Source organism: Tasmannia lanceolata, unplaced genomic scaffold (genome assembly GCF_043159265.1).
Source record: "Tasmannia lanceolata isolate RefF3 unplaced genomic scaffold, GAP_Taslan_0.1 ptg000008l, whole genome shotgun sequence".
Lineage (NCBI taxonomy): Eukaryota > Viridiplantae > Streptophyta > Magnoliopsida > Canellales > Winteraceae > Tasmannia > Tasmannia lanceolata.
Genome location: NW_027518685.1, coordinates 30,804,832 through 30,824,931, shown reverse-complemented (window position 1 = coordinate 30,824,931; position 20,100 = coordinate 30,804,832). Strand labels below are relative to the sequence as shown.

Genomic DNA, 20,100 nt, shown 5'->3' with positions numbered 1-20,100 from the left:
GTCGATTTATCACTGCCCTTTACTTTTTTCCTTTTCTTTCTTGGTAGTGAGACTTATTAGCTTGAGTCCCAAAGTTCAAAGAAGGAATGATGATCATTTGAAAAGAGAGATGGTCCTCTAATTATAAGTGTTTAGTGTCAGTTTTAAGGTTAATTTGGTCAGCTGCATATGTTTCATTATGTAAAGGGGCTAGATGTGAGGGTGATTAGGGCCATATAATTAGTTGCTTAGGACACTGGGTGGTTAGGATTTGACATGTGGTAACCTACAAGCCTAGGATCAAAGGATACATTGTGAAATTAAGGGCCATTCTCATTTTTTTCGTTCATCTTTTTTGGAAATGGGTGATGTGGGTATTCATCTCTTTTGATTTATATCTGCAATGGGAAAGCTTCATAACCCCTTATGTGAAGTTAAAAAAAAAAAATTTAATCTAAATTGCTACTAAAATGGGACCCCATTAAAAGCTATTGATATTTGCACTAGCTTGTTGATATTGAGAAAAGGCTATTGATATTTACACTACCATTTTTTATCTTTTCCCTTTATTTAACTGGCTGCTGAGAGCTTTTTGGGAATTGTAATTGCTGAGAAATTACATGATGAAAGGTGGTAGGATGGAAGTACCAGCCCTTGATATTTGATCCAACAGCTGCTTCTCAAAAAGTGAGCTGTTGTTGGATCAAATATCAAAGGATGGGATGATGAGTACGTGTTTGAACGCCCTTTCATCTCTATAATTTCTCTCGTAATTGCTATTATGGACGGGTGATTTTATAAAAAGACAAGGCGAGTTTGGCTAGTTGTTAAAACATGGCAGTGTGAATATTAGCCTACAAAAGGGCCTTTATAATGGTGATTTTATAACACGAGTTTCACACGGAAAACCAATCCAACCCTCCAATATATTATTTGTAAAATGGACGGCTCAAAAACTTCAAAAAATGATGGAATAGAAACCTCCACAAATCGTAGGGTTAGATCATCATATGGAGAATAAATGATAGTCCCCAGTTGTAATTTTTGTTTGGTAGCAGATTTACCTGCAAAGTTACAATTCCTAGTGCCCTATCTGGCTCAATCCTACAAAAAAAAAACACCCTGCCCAAGTTGAAACTAGGGCTGGAGTCAAGTGATAAACAGGTGAAAGCTACAAGCAATATTGCCTTAGAGAAAGGCCAGAGATGAGGAGTACTGCATAAACACTGCAATCCATGAAAGCTGCATTCATGGCTTTCTGAACCACCAATCCCACCTCCAATGCTTTACCTACTCTATCTGCCCAACCATATTCTTCTTCACCTGTTATTCGAGCTGTTTCTTCTCCCTTTTCGCATGTTCCTCGGCTTCGCAATAGTAGCAATCCAAGCACAATGGTTACATCAGTCAACAAGACCAGATAAAGCGGCCTATAGGCTACTATGTTTCTTATTATGCTACTGCCAAGAGGATCACTATGACCTGATAGAACTACCAAAAGAGCTATGAGGAAAGAGCAAAGAAGACGGATGTTCTCAGAAGCTGAGATGGAGGAAATGATTTGGGTCGCAGTGAAAAGCCTAGAATGGCATGGTTCTACATGTGGCCTGATATCAGATGTAGAATTGGATGAATTTAGAAGTTCTGAAGAGATCGAAGGTTGTATTTCGTTGTCTGTATCCAATGGATTCCTTACAATTTCACTGCTTGAAGAGATAAGAGATTGTACTTCACTGTCTGTGTCCAAGGTGGTCCTTATAGCTTCACTGATTGGATTGCATTTTGGCGAAACAGGGTCACTGGTATCATCCTCGCCACGTGAAACAGCTGTGAGTGCCAAAAGCTTCAGTAAGTAAAAATATGGTGTAAATTAAAGCAAGGAACCACAATACAAGAAAGGTAGGATTTATAGGTTACAAGTGAAAATACCATAAACATAACACCTCTGAATATGATAGTAAAGGAAAAAAAATGTTACGGGCAAGATGTTTAGCTGGGGTTTGTGAAGAAGGTGAGGAGATCAAGAGTTGCTAAACTAAGTTCTTTTATGGATTTGGATTTTGGAGATAAGATGTTTTTCTTTCTTTCTTTTTTAATAACAGAATCTGGAGATAAGATGTTCAGACAATTTTTTTTCCTTAACCTCGATACTAAATATTCCTTGAATGCTTAAGATCCATTTTGCAGATCACTGACAATATGGTTGTGTTAGACAAGCCCTAATCATTATTAGAAGGAAATTACCAAACCGATACCTATCTTCTTGCCCCTAGACATATTACACATATGCAAACTAACATTAGGAATCCTATATAGCATTTTTCTCCAGCATTTTCTACTAGAAACCAAAAAAAAAAAATTGTTTGTTCCAGCGGGGGTACGCCATTTCAGGGTAAACCACGTCAGGGGAAGTACTCTCTTTCGAAGTGATTTTTCTCTCGAAGTGATTTCCATTGTTCCAATGTGTAGCGTAAACTAAGGCCTGTATCCCATTTTCGATGTTTCGGTGACGACATTTTGTAGAGGATAAATGTATAAATTTTTTGAATCATTCATTTGTCACCAAATATATTAGAGTTCTAGGATCATCTTTTCAAAGGAGGCTTTCATAGCATGGCCTACCACAGCCTGTCTCTGATGGGGGCGCCTCTTTAGACAGGTCTCGATCATCAAAATAAGTAGGCCCCACTAACTGACTAACTCTCTTGATACATAATGCCTCCAGCTTATTTTCTTCATACATATGATTCTTGCGATAGCAAATGTTTTCAATGAAGTGAAACAGAATTTGACACAGATACACTTGACCAACATACAACTTACCAAGAAACAACTATGCAAGAAACAGTTATCAATTCTTCGAAACTATCATTTACGAAGAGTAAACTGGGTTAAAGCTCATTAACTCAAGTCCCTAACTTTCATTTGCGTCATAACCTCTTCAACATTGGCCTGGCTCCCAAATTTAGTACATTTCTTATGAAGTAAAAGCTTCCAAATCGAATTAGTAACCACTTACAGTCATCAGGATTCTTGGCAGTAATGCACCTGCAAAGTCAATATGTTGAATTTTGGTTTTCCACATTTTATATGAGATGAATTGCACATAGGCGTGCTCATTGTTCTACTGAAATTCATGATATCAATATAGGGGAGTTAGGGCTCTCCACTTAGGATTGAGAACACGACCTCTTCTAATGGATTAGAAATTACGGGCTCTCTATCCGAGACTTGGATTTCTCTCTACAAAATGATGTTTGCAAGTGTTATCCTCAGATTGAGAGCATGCCAAATGAAAACACAGTAGAGCATCAGATGTTATGGTTCTGTTCAAAATATTCCGAGAATTGTTTTTCTGAGCATATGCACCGACCAATATGTAATCATAGCTGGAGTCGATTGGTACAATTCAATTATGATTGCCATATGTGGGATCCTTGCAGATGACAATATGCTGATTCTCGATAAAAGGAGTGGGAATTCCTATCAACACATGATTGTGCCAAATCAGGAAGCCAACATCAGTCTGACTCTCCAAAATGAATCAGGTGCAAGGCCTTAGTCCTTTGCCCCTGGGATCGGCAAGGACCCCACCTGGTTGCATGTCTTGCTCTGGATGGATGAACTGGACTTGAAACCATAGGAACTTGAAGCCTACACAACCTCAGCCCACTGGCCCACCCTCTGCTTTCCTGCCCACAGAACCGGAAACATATGGGTCCCCAAGAATATCATCTCCTTCTTCTTGCAACTGTTCATTTCCTCTAGAAGTTGCACTGATCGCCTTCTCCAATCAGCTGCCAAACTCCACATAGATGGCGTTGAACAGTGACCAACGTCTGTCTTCTCTTCAACATTCTGCTGATAGTCGAAGATCCCGAGTTCCCCACAAACTCTGATCACGTACCATCTTCTGACAACCAGATTCTTACTGATGCTCACAGAAACGTCCACTCTCTTCAGAGCACCAAAGCCATGGCACATTCCCAAGATTTTCCATCTACAACTTCTGTTTCCAGCTCCAATACCTTCTAGAATATTGGGCCAAGTGCCTCCACACTAGATTTTGCCCAAGAGTGGAAGGGAATGCCAAAAAATGGGATCCAAATCGTCTTCACTCCTAGTTTCAATGCCACATTCCAAGGGGACAAACATTCCAGCTTGTCTCCCACGGCCAATCCTCCACCCACTCTTCGAATTCTCTGAGCCTGTTTCTTCAATTCCAGCATGAACAATACGTCATTGCTGCTCAATTTATTTGGCGCTGATATCTGTCGAAGCCACCATTGATCTGCTGCCCATTTCCACAATTCTTCCACAGTCCAGAGTGACTCCTTCACTCTTCCGACAAGTCTGGCCTTCAAGATCCTGGCCTTCAACTCCATCTCTCCTGTATTCCTTATCAATTGATATCCACCTTATGAAGAAATCTCGTGAAGAGTGATACTCATTTCCATGAAATTACTCAGTGCTTTTGCAACCAAAACGAAAAAGAGATAGTAGATCCCCTAGCATTACTCCTCATTATGAAAGGTTGTATCTCGTGAAGAAAATCAATTGGCTAAGGGAGATAAGCTTGTCCATAAACTGTTTGAATCTACTACTAAACTAACAAGCTCACATACTCTTATAGGGAAAATGCAATGCAATTCTTTAATCTTCAAAACACCATTACGTTTTCTTGTAAGAAATTATGAAGGCCATTTCCATCATGTGCATTGGTCCGGAAATGGCGATGCTGATACTTTTGCTAAGGAAGGGGGTGCCCAGACCCAAAATTGTGTCTTCTCTTGTTTTTCTGAATGATGGATTAGGCCCCGCTTTACCGGTTCTTTTGCTCATGCTCGGCTGGTCTGTGAGTGTTTGTTTTTCTTATTGCAATCAATAAAGTTGCTACCATTAAAAAACTATTATGGGGGCGGGCTGTGAAGACTAAAAAAGGATGATGAAAATCAGAAATCTTGCCAAGATCACTACAACACCAAGTCCTATGACACCAAGCACTGGTGCCACTGAGAAGTTATTGAAATAGGGAGTCGAGAAAAGCTTCCAAGCTCATGGCTGTAACATGCTTGAAATTAAAAGATTAGGTTAAATCATACCACAAGCTCTTTGAGGAGCCTCGATGATGTTCCAATAGTTAGGTTCACCCTAATTTCATGACTTGATACCTTAAGACTAAAAGAAACCTTCTTTACTCCATCCATACTATAAGACATTGACTCAATTAATCTGCATATATCCTCCTAAAGTCTAGTACATAAAATCCATAGATGCTTTTTTATTTATTTTAAAGTTGATAATTTTATTGAATAATGGTTGGGACAAGTTGTCCCCTCCAATATACAAAAGCGAATAAATCCGAGTACACCATAGATTGCTTAGAGCACCATAGATTATACATTTCTATAACAGATGACCATTGGCCAATAAATTACATCCACATCCCTTCCTCTAAACATTACGGGTTCGTTTGGACACGCCAAAGAGTGAGAAAATCAAAGTAAAAGGATACATTTTCCATTTCCTAGCATGGATTGGTTGCCATTTACTGTTCACATGGCAGTCGTAAATTTTCCAAATGTAAGCCGTTTTGTAATGCTTGACTTTCCTCTCAAATCAAAAGAAAAAGGAAAGTAAAGAAATGGGAATCTATACTCTCTTCCTTACACTTCTATATCACGTGCATCCAAACAGACCCTACTGCTATTATGGGAAAAGAAATATTTCAATCTCCCTTTTTAAGCCCTGAAGTATGCTTATGGCTCTGTTTGGTTGCAAAAAGTAGGGAAGACGGCTGAGCATTTCTGGGAATATGAAATACCAAATGTTGTTTGGTTGTCATTTTTTAGCTCAAATCCCATTGGACTACTAGACATAGGAGAGACATCATTATTAGCTTTTTGCTTAGGTGGCGCCTATGTGGCGGGATTGTCCCCTCCCCTACTTTTCCAATGCCAAACCTTGTTTTTGGTAAATTTTAGAGGGGAGAAGAGTAGAATATGAAATGCCATGTGTAATCATTACTTTTCTCTCTCTTTCTCTCTCCTCTTTCTCTCTCTTCTACTATTTATTTTGTTAATGACACCCCTCCATTCTCCCACATGCTTTGACATCTAACCAAACACACTACCAAAATTCCCCAAAATTCCCTCTAATCTTCTCAGACAAGTCTACACATATCCCACCCTTGTCACCTCCTTGTTGACTACTACTTCCACTAAAATCTCATCTAACCAAACAGAGCCTATAGAATATCAAATAGCCTAAAATAATGCATTTTGAATATAGTTTTTCCAGACATTCGTTTTAAACTATTCATGATTGGAAACTATGCCATATTATCACCAAAATTCAACAGTAACTCTTTAATATCAATGGAAATCATTAAATCAAAACGAAACAAAATTATTTTATCAAGACAACCACAGAAACACAACATTAATTTAGACTATATTATCATAAAAATTTGAGGGAAATGTTATGAGCACTACTGTATTTTGATGATCGCACTCCTAACTTTATTAAAAAGTACGGTATGGCCCGCACCATAGGATGATCCAAACCGTCCATTAGATGGGCCACAGCCTAAATAAGTTGTGCCCAAAAAATCATTTCCATAGGTTCATCCTAACCCTCCGATCTGTAGAAGAACTGGATATTATGGAAACCTTATGGATCGGAGGGCTAGGATCATGCTATGTAAATAATTTTTGAGGCATAACCTATTTATGTTGTGTTCCATCACATGGACGGTTGGATCATCCTATGGTGCAGGCTATTCGATACTTTTAATAGAGTGAGGAGTGTGGTCATCAAAATACAGTAGTGCTGATAACATTTCCCAAATGTAACTGTAAGTCTTTACTCTGTAGTATCAACGGAAATCAAAACCAAACAAAATTATTGATCTGGATTCTGAACACCATAACAACAACATATTTGATTTGATTCCAATGTATTACTAGAATAGAAGCACATTAGGAGAATACGTTTTTATTCCATTTCTAGGGCGTAAACGTGAAAAAGAAGATCAACGAGATGCCCTAAAAATCAAGCAATAACAAAACAAATAGACGAGAATCAAGAAGAGAATACGAAGAAAGAGCGAGAGGAATGAGGAATTAGGGCAAAATAAGAAAGGAATAGAAGATGAAAGAGGAAATTATTTTATACCGTTGAGATTGTTTGGAGGAGATGATGGTAGAGATTGGATTTTTCCGGTGATGAAAGCGAGACGATCGGATCCCCTCTCCACAATTCTCCTTCTCCGAACTTCTCTTGCACCATTCTCCATTTCCAATCCCTCTCTCTCTTTCTCTCTGATATCGATCGATCTGCGTCTACTGAAATTCGATAGGGGTGTGCTTTGTAAAAATGACCCCCAAGTTCTCCATCTGATCCGTGCGTCTCACTTGTATGATCTAAACCGTCCATGTGATTGAACACGACGTAAATAGGGAGGAAGTCTAAACTGAAGGGAGCCCCTGCAAAAAAGAGGTGAAAGGGCTCTCCTATTGGCTACACATCACCATCATGCATTAATAACGGCTGAAAAGTCAAACATGATGGTGATGTGCAGCCAATGAGGGAGCCTTTTCGCCTCTTTTTTTTGCAAGGGCTCCCTTCAGTCTAGACTTCCTCTCTCTTTTTAATGGTAAAAGCAGGTTTTATAAGCAAGATTTTAACTTTAAAAAGGCGCTGATATTCCCCTTGGAAGCTATTTCCCCCTTCCGGCCCACTATCTATAGAGTACGTCTCCTATCTACTTTTACCGGCTAAGCAGTCACTCCCTTTTTCTCTTAAAATCACCCCCTACTCTACAACGGTACAACACTACATCAAACAAGGTAGGCCCCACCATAGGATGATCCAAACCATCCATTCGATGGCCCACAACGTAAATAGGTTGCACCCCAAAATATTATAGATTGGAGGGTTGCGATCATCCTGTGGAAATGATTTTGGGGGCACAACCTATTTACGTTGCGGCTCATCGAATGGACGGCTTGGATCATCCTATTGTGTGGACCGCACACTTCGTTTTGAAAAATATGAGTGGGCCTACAATTGGGCCTTAATGTTACTGTACGACCTAAACCACAGGATGATCCAAACCATCCATTCGATGGCCCACAACGTAAATAGGTTGCACCCTAAAATATCATTTTCAAAGGATGATCCACCCAATGGATATTTTAGGGTGCAACCTATTTACGATGTGGGCCACCGAATGGATGGTTTGGATCATCCTATGGTGGGCCTACCTTGCTCACAGATTAAAGCAAATTAATTGTTGGGCCCACCAACCGTTCATCCATGTTGGAGAGAGAGACCGGAATGGGGGGAAATCCATGTATCTGGATGTCTACTATTTCGACACGTGGCTTCTGAAATAGAAAATTGCGTGGCTTTGATGACCCTCTCTCAAGATCATTTGAACTCTACCCTGTTAGAACCTTGATCAATCCATGGAAGCATCTTGGGTTTCCACCCTTCTTCCTCTGTACTACTCTTCTCTCAGAAAACAAAATCACCTTTCATCTCTGTCTCTCTCTTCTTTTCCAGAATCGAATTCAAGAAATTTTCTGATTCCAAAACTGAAATTTCAGCCTAATCCCATCCAAAAACAGAAGTTTCAATTCTTCTCTTCTGCCTTTAAAATGGATGGATTCTCAGATTCTCCCCCCAAGGTAAATTTCCCCCACCCCTTTCCTTTGATGGTTTTTTGCCTCTCTTTTCATAGTTATAATGATTTTGCAAAGGGTACCTTTGCCCTGTTTGGATTGCAAAGAAAACATTTCTGATTGAATATTTTTTCTTTGGAAAAATATTTCTTTGCACAATTTAGAAGGGCATAATACGATTTTGGTTAATTGATACGTACCTCTATGGTGCATGTGCTGTAGTTGCAAAGTAGTTATCAAGTAGTTATTTATGTAAGGTTGTGGATGTTAGTTTTATTATGTGTCATGTTAGTGGGTAAAGTTTGTAGGTTAATGGGTTGTTGATGTGGCACTCTCTTTGTGCTATGTATTTAAGCTTTTGTATTTGAATGAAATGGAAGAAGAGAAATTTACAGCAAAGGAAACTTTGTTTAGGAGAGTTATGGTTCCTCTCAAATTGAACCTTTGTCCGGTTGTCTCGAATCAACCCCTTTCTCCCTCTTTTCTATATTTTCATTTTGTTTATTTGTGTTACGGTCAATTAGGCAAGTGGTATCAGAGACGTTGATCCAAAGCTATGGCTACGTCTTGGGAGCTTTTGGAATGCATACGCGATGATTTCCATCAAATCAAAGTGCTTGTTTTGAAAATGATGGAAGAACACCCACGATTTGCAGAAGGCTTGGAAAAAATCAGCAAGGCGATCAAAGAAATGGGTAAAGACGAAGAAAAGTTGAAACTTCAGACAGGTGATGTTTGTGTAGAGATAAGTGCGAGAATTGATGAAAAATCATATCTCTTTTCGAGTTTGATCACAACAGATTTTGAATGTGGAGTTCAAAAGATCGAGACCGTTATTTTTGAAGATGGAAGCCCAACAACGTTAGTTGTATTACTCAACAAACTCAAGCCCAATACGATTTTGGACCCTGGTGGATTAAAGTATTTTATTCAATAATTCGACCTTGAGGGCAAGGTCGTTTCTAAGGGGGGAAGGAATGATATGTGCATGTTAGTGGTTTTTGTTAGAATTTAGTTTGTAATTATGTGGTTATGGGTTATGTTGTGGATGTTAGTTATTGCATATGTGTTATGTAAGTGTGTTAGTGGGGTAGTGATGTAAAACTACCTTTATGCTTGTATTTAAGTTTTGTGTTTTGAGGAAGAAGAGAAATTTTATAGCAAAGGTGGCTTTGTTTAGGAGAGTCATGGCTCCTCTCGAATTGAGCCGTTAGGAGGTTCGGTTGCCTCGAATCAACTTCTCTCGCCCTCTTCTCTATTTTCCTTTTGTTTATTTGTGTTTTTGCCAATGAGGCACGTAATAAGTGGCATCAGAGCCGTCGATCCTGTGCCATGGATACATCTTTGAAGATTTTGAATTCCATACGTGATGATTTTTGCAAAAATCAAAGCGCTTGTTTCGAAATTGTTGGAAGGACAACGACAATTTACGGAAGGCTTGATCAAAATCAGTATTGCGATTGAGGAAATGCGCAAAGATGAAGAAAATCTTAATCTTGAAGATGTTGATGTTCCGATAGAGAAAAGAGCAAGAATTGATGGCAACAAAGATAGTTTTGTTGAACGCTCTAGCAAGGATCATGTTGGTTTTGTTTAGTCATTTTACCCTTTCATCATTTCAATGCAATTCCATGAAAAATCATATCTCCTTCCAACATTGATCATAACTAATTTTGAAGGCGAAGTTCGAAAGATCGGGACCGTTGTTTTTGAAGATCTTGAAAGCCTAATGGTAATTGTGTTCAACAAAATCATGTCCAACAAGATTTTTCAAGGGGGGAGGAATGATACGTACCTCTATGGTGTATGTGTTGTAGTTGCAAAGTAGTTATCAAGTAGTTATTTATGTAGGGTTGTGGATGTCAGTTTTATTATGTGTTATGTTAGTGGGTAAAGTTGTGGGTTAATGGGCTGTTGATGTGGCACTCTCTTTGTGCATGTATTTAAGTTCTTGTATTTGAATGAAATGGACAAAGAGAAATTTACAGCAAAGGAAACTTTGTTTAGGAGAGTTATGGTTCCTCTCGAATTGAACCATTAGGAGGCCCAGTTGCCTCGAATCAACCCCTTTATCCCTCTTTTCTATCTTTTCATTTTGTTTATTTGTGTGACGGCCAATTAGGCACGTAACATTAATTTAGAGGAATATCATCATAAATTGAAGATCCCTCTAAATAAAAATCGAATTGGGTTTGTTCAAGTTATTTTTTCATGGGTAAAAAAGTAAGCAATTTTACAAACTCGCATTGTCTTTTATTATTTAACCAGCTTTCAAATGTTATTACAATTCCCATAAAGCTCTTAGAAGCCAATTGAAAAATAAAAGACAAGGTAATTTAGTGCAATTATTAAAATATGGTAGTGCCAATATCAGTAGCCTATTTTTGTATTAATTTTGCTTCTTCTTTTTTGCAATCTTTTTTTTTTTGAGAGATAAACAGAGCCAACTCCCCCACACATGCTTTGATAAAACCCTCCCAAGTTTCTCCATTATATATAGTATATATTTTTACTGAAAGGATACATCCATGGAATATTATATGCTTATAGCCTTGTTATATTGTTAATGTTTATTTGATAATTTAAATGCTATTTTGAATGTAATCATATTAATTGTGGTTATGTAGAAATTATCTGTCTACCTATTTTATTTGTTTAAAGTTACAATCACGGAGACAGATTGTTAATGAATGTTGTTTTTATTTCAGATTACTGGATCATTCCTTAGGAGCATACTTTCAAGTATGGAGAAAGTCTATTTGAATAGGAATCCTACTGCAAAAGCCATTCTGGACCTTGTTCGCTCATGCGATGGTGATCATGTTTGCTATGATCATTTTGCTTTTAGGACATTCGGTGTACGGTTTGTCTTAATTTTTCTCATTGTGTTTCTAAATTGGGTCTTGTTTTTTCATCTCGGTTTTATCTCTAGCTCCATTAAGAGCATTTGGTTGTTTTCATTAGCATGTAATGTATAGACTTTACTGTTGATATTCTGTAATCTTTTTCATTTGTAATTGAAGGTGGATGGTTATGGGATCGACTCCATTGCACAAATTTTTATGGATTTTGGTTACAGTACGCGTGAAGAATTGAGATTTCCTGCAAAAAAGTTGAAAGCACTGTGGTTTAGTCCTCCTGATACTTGTGACAGTGGCTGTGGGAGTGGGGTTGATGGGCCTTTGCCAAGAATTTTTATATCAGAGCTTCGTGTGGAAGAGATGAGTTCTGAAGCCCAGGTGTGTTTTAAGACTGTATAGCCTGGTCAGATGATTGTTGGTTTGAATATGGATTTTTTCAATAGTGTATTTTTTTTTGAAGTGGGTTCAATAGTGTATATTCCTGAAACTTCTCACACGTAAGAATTAAATGTGATCCTGCACAATTTTTTTTTCTTTCTGTTGTTTCATGTCATACTACCCTGTATGCTAACTCTTCTTTGTTAGTTCTCCGTCATCATATTTGAGAACTTGCGTTGGAAAGCATGTGCCTAATTTCTACAGAACAAAGATGATATAATTTCTACCTGTGTAACTTGTTTAATTCAATTATAGTCAAGAAACTCTTCTTAAATTTATTGTATGTTTAGCATGACGGTTTATGTTCTTCATCAGAGCTACTTAGACTTTCTGATGTAGTCAACAGTTTTGGACAAGATCTAGGCCAATGTTATTCAGGACCATGTCTTTCTTATTGTTTCAATAAATCGTTTTTTTATTATGTATATATAATTATATATATATATATATATATGTATGTATGTATGTATGAATATGTGTTTTAATTAGAGAAGTCACTCAAGTTTATCTCTATTACTTCTTGTCAATTTAAAAACATATCATCACTTGACAAGTTTGTTATTGCTACCTTCTTGGTTAACTTAGGCTGATTTTGATCATAGTCCGTTGTCAATACCATGTAATTAATTTGGTTGAAAATTTTATTTTCTTACTTTATGATCTGTAGTTATTGCTTCATTCATGCAGGAAATAATAAGAAAATACACTAAAATATCTGGTATGGGAAATAAACATGCAGCTCTAGCAAGTGCCTTGGGACTTCTAACATGGGAGAAGCCCTTATATTCTGACTACCAGAAATTATCTAGGTACTTATTTTCAGAAACTTAAATTTCTTGAGCAAGCGCATATATCTTTATCTAGTAGATAAGTGTAGACATCATAACATCAAACTTGGTGCCATTCTCAGATATGTAATTGCTAATTATTGTTTAGGAGCTTTTTTGTTATCTGCAAAAATCAAACTTTAAAGCTTTTTTTTTCTACAAAATCAAACTTTAAATGTATTTACAGCTTTGCCTATACACTTCACCTATCTCAAGTAGGTTGGAAACAATATGTTTCTCTTCTGAGCTGTATTTGTGCTTGAATTCTGTGTAACCTTTATTATCTGCATTTCTGTCGCCATCATAACTTCGTTTCTAGAAGTTTATTTATTCTTCTAATTTGTCGATACCCAGGGAAAGTGAATATGCTGCATGGACTCTTGTCAATGGGTATGCATTGAATCATGCTACTATTTCAACCCATCGCCTAGAATCAGTGAGAAACATCAACACTCTCAACAATTTTATTGAAGATAATGGATTCAAACTGAACTCTGAAGGGGGGTCTTTAAAAGGTCTACTATCAACTTTGCTTGTATGATGCATCAATGGGTTTTTTATGAGATAAGCTTGAACCAGATTCACTACTTTTTTCCTTGAAAAATCTGAATTCAATTTGTGAAAGAACAATTCTCAAGCAGGTTTTTGACTCTTAGAAAATTGTGATAGCATGTTTCCTATCCTCGGGTCACAGTTTTCTTTATGCGAAATGCAACAGGATCGTAAGCTGAGTTCTGAGGAATATTAGCTGTCATTTTCAAAAATAACCTATGGGATGCTCGTTTAATTGGAATTCGGAAATATGTACTCTTCTATATTACAATTGATTGGTATAACTATTCACTTCTATTTTTAGGAGAATATCTGGGGTTCCTATTATGTTTTCAAGAAGTTATCAACTTCTTGAAAGCACAACATCTGGGGTTCCTATTATGCTTTCAAGAAGTTATCAACTTCTTGAAAGCACAACATGTTTCCTTTCATTCATTTTTATTGAGATTCGGATCTTGCCCTAGAGATATCAAAATCTCGACCATAGTATCAATTTTTGGTGATTTGGTTCTCAAGTTGCATGGGTTGACTTGGCTGAAGCAGTGGGTGGAGGCCGCGGAGCATTTGAAAAAACAGTCTATTGGAGTTGACTTTTGAGTAGAGTTTAAAATCATGACTGATTAATTTCCATTATGCATCTACTTAATTCTTAGTCCATTTAAAACAAAGTAGAGTTTAAAATCATGACTGATTAATTTCCGTTATGCATCTACTTAATTCTTAGACCATTTAAAACAAACCCCAGTTTGGGACATCTCGTTCCAAAATTTAATCTTGAGGTGCTGACAATAATCTGTTGCCATAGTTCACTATTTCACGTATTGGAGGTGTCACAAGGACCTCAAAATCCGAGTCATATTGCCAATACATGATATGTTTCTTTCTTATTCATGAGCATCTTGATTTTTGCTTACTCTAATGTTGACTAGGCCTGTTTCCCAGGCAATACACACTCCCACCACAAGTTATTGCAGGTATGCTGGCAGAAATTTGGTTAGGTGGAAGTCCTGAGATTTGTGCTTATTCTGATGTTGACTAAGCCTGTTTCCCAGGCCATAGACGTTCATCACAAGTTATTGCACATATGTTGCAGTGATTTACTAACGTGGAAGTGAAAGAAGCAAACCATGTTTTCCAATTCAAATGCTATGATAGATTATTATTATTATTTTATTTTATTTTTTGAAATGGCAATGCTATGATAGATTTAGTCTACTTACATTAGGGTATTCTCAAATTTTTCACTTAAAAGTAAAATCAAGTGAGTAATATTACTTGAAATTTCTTTAGTATTAGCTTTATCATCAAGATAATTAGGTGATTAGTTAATCCATTTTTTTTTTTTACCATTGTTGGTGGTCAATGTTATTTACTCATGTAGCTATGTTCTATACCCTAGTATTGCCAATTGAATCGCTTCACAGTATTGTTGCTGCATTTTACCTAGCTTTATATATAGTGAATCATAAGTCCACCATTTCATACAACATTTTTCCCTGTACCCTCTGTGTTCGAGTGGCAGTGGGCACCCCTCCTTTTGGGGTAAGTTCAGGGATCTGGTCCCGCTATTGTCAGGTTTCACTGTCTCAGTCTGCCTGACCTGACTTATGTAACCTAACAAAAAAAGTATACACCATCTGTTTTTTTGTCCTTTTTTTACTAACCCATCGGTGACTTATCATCATATGGACTTTCTCTTGCTGCAAACAGTGAGCCCTGATGGCCTTCTATTGCAAAGTTCAACTGTGGCTGATTCGATGCCTTTTCATTTTGCTGACGGTATCACGGAATCTGTTCCATGTTCATACATCGAATTTGCAGAACGTCTTGTGCTGCCTCAGTATAAACATTTGCGTGCCAAAGAGGTATGAATATTTGTATTTCCTTGTCGATATGGATCTGTCTTTAAATATGCGAACTTTTTTTTCGGGAGGTAAGCTGAGATCGAACCTGCGACCTCAAGGTTGAGATACGAAGTCTCAACCATTGATCTACAGGGCCATCCCCATTAAATATACAAACTGACAGTATGTGTAGTGCTTTTGGAATTTATCAATCACATCTATGGCCTACTCCCATGAGTAAAAGATGTGGCTCCCCAGAACTTTATCCCCACAAAACCTTTCAGTGCTTATCCAATTTAGTGTGCCGCTGCCAATAATGTCATGCAAGTTAAAACTAAGGTAGTGTAGCATGATTTGCTTTGTGGGATATGTTGTTTAGGGATAGTGGGAAAATTTCAGATTATACCTTTTTCCAAGATGAATCTGATGATAAACAGCAATATGTAGAAATCTGCAATATCTAATCTGTAAAATGAAACAATAACCAAATAAACAGTGAGGAGAAACTTATCAGTGAGTTGACGCACGAGCTATCCTAAAAAAAGGAAAGCAAATGACCGAGCTATCCTAAAAAAGCCTGTATGGACATGCTACAACAAAGGGTTCTAAGGGGTTTGAGTTGTAAAAAACAATAAGAAGCTTGATCTTCTTTTAAACTTATTTGGCTTCCTCCTGAATCAACTTTTTCTTTTTTTGAGTTGTAGTGATTGTGCTGATCTCAGTATATATAAAAATATTGAATTTATTTAACTGTCTTCTTATTTAAGTATTTTCTCATGACCTACATTATTGTTGGGTAAGTCGAATATGATGGATTTGATCTCCATTTGTGTGGATTACTTGCGTGCTGGTAGTCATCTTGACTTTCTATGTTCTCCTATGTTAAGGCTGATTCTTAAAAAACTTTTGATTTTTACGTACACAAAGGAATCTGTTGAGTGTTATGTGTACTGTGTAGAGTTTGTGACAAATTGCGTTTAATTTTGAGTCCAGTAATCAGTTTTGGACTCAATCAATTCTCAAAATCCAAAACGAACAGGGCCTCAGCGAATATATCTACATGTTTAGGGATGCTGTCAAAATCCTTTTGTGATTTCATTAACTTGCTTTTCTTGTGTTTCTTTTTGAGCTATATAGATCAAGGAGTTCCACAGGCGTGAGGGTTTCGAGGTTGGAAATGCTGACAAAATCTTTGAGAGCACATCAAAGGATCAATTAAGTAGGAAGGCACTGTGATAAAATAAGCTTTTTCTTCCCACCTTTCTCAGAAATAAACTGTGGATAAGAACATAGATTCTTGTATTTTGGCCTTATTGTTACAGGGTGAAAAAAAGACTAAAATGTTCAGTTAGAAGGATTATCTACTGTGTTTAGTTGGCCATGTGTATTTCTCCTCTGCTATCAGCATGGAAAATGCAAGGGGATGCTTCAGTGTCCTTGAAGAACACCCATAACTATAACTTCTATGCTGCTAGCTAAAATCATCTACATGGGGGTACATGTATGATGAGATCCAGACCGTTCATCTGGGGTATAGACCAAAATCCAAAAATAATGTACATAATTGGAACTGTATTATATATTCACATTTGTTGTTGGTATTGGTAAGATACAGTACATGCTTCTGCTGTTGTTGTCGCCAGAGTGGAGATATCATTTCTCTATGTATAACTATGAGATTTTATATGGTGTAAGCCCCTAGAGTCTCCAAACTGCCCATTTGATGGGCCATGACATAAATAGGTTGTGCTTAAAAAATCATTTCCATAGGATGATCCCAACCCTCCGAGATCTATAGAGGAACTGCAACCTCTATAGATCAAAGAGTTAGGATCATCCTATGGAAATGATTTTTGGTGCACAACCTATTTATGCTGTAGCCCATCAAATGATTTCAAAAGAGAGGAGAAGGTGTGTAACGACCAGGATTCGAGGGAAATTTTTAGACGTAATTTTTTTTTAATCCAAAAAATCGGAATCGCTACCCCCGAAAGGGAAAACAACTAAACAATTATATTCCATTAATTGAATGTCTATTGCATGATTTATTGTAACTGCTAATATTATACTAAAAACAACTAAGCTTCCATGATAATAAGTCACCCCGAAAAGAAATCCTATGAGGACTCTCTCCCATCCTAAGTGTCACCGACATCGGCAACGGCTCCACTGTTTTCACCTTCAGCATCTGTTATAATATTGGGGTCAGTATAAACTGAGCAAAGCTAACTCATAAAATAAAAGTCAATTTAATGAGCTTGTACTATAATACAAGATATATATAAAGGAATTGAAGCAAAACAAAAATACAAAGATCTCATTAAGAGGTATGTAGACTGCCCAAAAGATATGGACAATATGAGAAACACAGAGGTCAATATATCATGCCAGGGAATATAGTAATCAAAACAGTATCGAATAGATGAAAAGAAACATCAAATCAAGAGACTAATAATTTCTTATTTACTTGTATCATATGTATACACAGTGTTATATATAATCATGTTTTTTTCCAATCTCACATGCTTTTGCATACGGTATATTTACCATATATATAGGCCATAGTGTTTACCAAAGTAACACTGAAACGCACTAGTGCATACATACGGCAACAATCTTAATTAATTTTCTTTTAAAATGATCTCTAGAAAACATAAGGAACGGAAAGATGTTTGAACGAAATTATAATAGCAATTTATTAAACTGATCTTATAAAATGAGTCAACTATCACTAGCCTTCTGGTTTCTTGAACCTGCTGAGGTAGAATAAATTAACTCTAAGACTCCCTGTATAAATTGCACAACAATCGAGTCAAATTTTCTTTCAACTAACTAACCCGTTAATCTCTTTAATTTAATTGATTGAGTCATGTTGTCTCATGGTGTCAGATATTGTAGTTTTTTATAGAGTTTAAGGGTGTTTTAGTGGTTGGAGGAAATCATGTCTTGATAAATACACTACTCCTCTTGTCTATTATCCCATAGCGTTGCTAAAAAGGAATTACAAAATAACAGTTTTATAAACCCCTTTCAAAGAATAGCCTACAAATTGTTTGTGCAAAAATCACCAATTCAATTCTTTCAATAGGGTACTGATAACTAGGAGAACTATGTATAAATCCTTAAATTTTAAATTTACGAAATCATGCTAACCGCCATGAAAAATCTGCACTTTTTTTAGAAAAGACAAACCAACTTTGTGCAGTTATCAAGAACACCATTGTGCTGAAATCAGCGGCTTTTCTAATAAAATCAGAAAATACAATTTAAATGAATTTTTTGTTGAAAACACTAGTTTGTAAAAAAAAAATTAGAAAAGACGAATCAAGTTTGTGCAGCTATTAAAATAACATTGGGCTGAAAATCAACCACTTTTGTACTAATCAAGAAGAGAAACTGAATTTGTACGAATATCGAAAGCATGATGCAAGGGGATAATTTATTTCAATTGCTTTGTTATTTACTTTTGGTTTACGGAAATGATATCCGCACAACATATTTGATATTTACACTACTCCCCCTTGTCCTCTAATATTTAATGTGCCGTCTGAAAAGGCCATAACATTTTCTTGAAGGGTCTGACAAGCTATAGAAAATATATTATGCAGTAAGGAAGTGGGTTACTCATGCTTTGTTGAATACTAATAGAAAAGGAGTGTAGGTAGTAAAACATGAGTACCCTGATATCATTCCCCTTTAGATTATTTGGGGTAAGGTTATATCCTACCCTTATTATTTCCCGAGCCACCCCTCCTGGTGCTAAAAAGAGTATTCATAACTATGGTAAAGGGCTGCCCGTAGAGAAGTGAAATAAGGAGTGTGATGTTGTGGTGAAGTTATATATTGAACTATGTGTATTAACCATCTTCTGTAACCCAAATTGGGTAATGGGTCATCATGGATTCATAGCCAGTAGAAATGTAGAACTACTGATTGAATGGTTTTGTCCACACCGTTGAATCGTGATAATTTTCTTCTTTTAAAATAGGAGAGGGCTGTTTATGGCTGTAAATAGGGTTCTTAATCTTGAATAAAGAAAAGAAAAAACTAAATTTGTAGGGTACTTACCTTTCAATGAAGATTGAATAGGCGAACTCTATCTCCATCTCCCTCCTTCTCTTTCTTTCTTCTTCACTTGATCTCTCTCCCTCTCTCAATCTCAGTCTCTTCTCATTTTTGTCTCTCGGTTGAGAGAGGGAGATGAGTGGAAAGGGTTTGGAAAAACCCACGCATGGTGGGTCATGGTGGGTTTATAACACTTCTTTATTTTATTATATTATATTATATTTATCTTATCTTATCTTATCCTAGTGCATTATGAGTTCAATAATTTTGTTGCAATCATTAGATTCAGTAGGTAGGCCCCAAAAGTAGTGATCCCCACCGTTGGTGTGGACTTCTCATTGTGGGCCCCACTGATGGTGGTGGGTCCCGCAGGCGGTAGGCCCCGCTAGTGGTGAATAGTAAAAAGTAAATAGTAATAGTAAATAGTAGCCGTTAATAATAACTGTTATTTTTTTTTACGGGGTGTTACAAGGTGTATTGTCTAATAAAGGAAAACAGATATTTACTATGGGGAAATGAAATAATATCCGCACATAACCCGATTTAGGGTTTGAGAGTATGAATAAGAAGACAGATGCAATTATTAAAACAGGGGAGTGGATCTATCAAATGGATGGTTCAGATCGCGTCATTGTTCCGATGATCTATCAACGAATTTTAATCATTCGTTGTGTGCTTTATTCTGGAAAAAAAAAAACCTAGAGATGAAAAGCCCAAAAACAAACTAGTCAGCAGCAATCCTTAACCATAAATCAACCATCTAGACAGAAAAGTAAACTAATCCTTTTCCAGATCCAGAAGGGATGAAGAGATTTGTTGTTGGATATCAGAAAGTAAACTCAAATTT

General features: G+C 36.9%; 2 protein-coding genes and 1 long non-coding RNA gene across 3 annotated transcripts; 1 reads left to right on the top strand and 2 right to left on the bottom strand.

Moving 5' to 3' along the window:
- Positions 1–928: 928 nt before the first annotated feature.
- Positions 929–7,401, bottom strand: LOC143883560 (uncharacterized). Its single transcript, XM_077386898.1, has 2 exons — positions 7,156–7,401; positions 929–1,806 (listed from the first exon to the last, which is right to left on the bottom strand). Exons 1-2 carry the CDS (start codon positions 7,274–7,276, stop codon positions 1,151–1,153), a joined length of 777 nt encoding a protein of 258 aa, XP_077243013.1. The 5' UTR covers positions 7,277–7,401; the 3' UTR covers positions 929–1,150.
- A 988-nt stretch (positions 7,402–8,389) lies between these two features.
- On the top strand, positions 8,390–16,826 carry LOC143885162 (2-oxoadipate dioxygenase/decarboxylase, chloroplastic/amyloplastic-like). The gene is made up of 7 exons (XM_077389191.1): positions 8,390–8,672; positions 11,375–11,524; positions 11,690–11,905; positions 12,653–12,774; positions 13,147–13,307; positions 15,055–15,209; positions 16,326–16,826. Exons 1-7 carry the CDS (start codon positions 8,451–8,453, stop codon positions 16,422–16,424), a joined length of 1,125 nt encoding a protein of 374 aa, XP_077245306.1. The 5' UTR covers positions 8,390–8,450; the 3' UTR covers positions 16,425–16,826.
- Positions 16,827–17,181: 355 nt separating this feature from the next.
- Positions 17,182–19,688, bottom strand: LOC143883559 (uncharacterized). Its single transcript, XR_013252425.1, has 2 exons — positions 19,257–19,688; positions 17,182–17,376 (listed from the first exon to the last, which is right to left on the bottom strand). It is a non-coding gene; the product is annotated as an uncharacterized LOC143883559 (long non-coding RNA).
- Between the last annotated feature and the right edge of the window lie 412 nt (positions 19,689–20,100).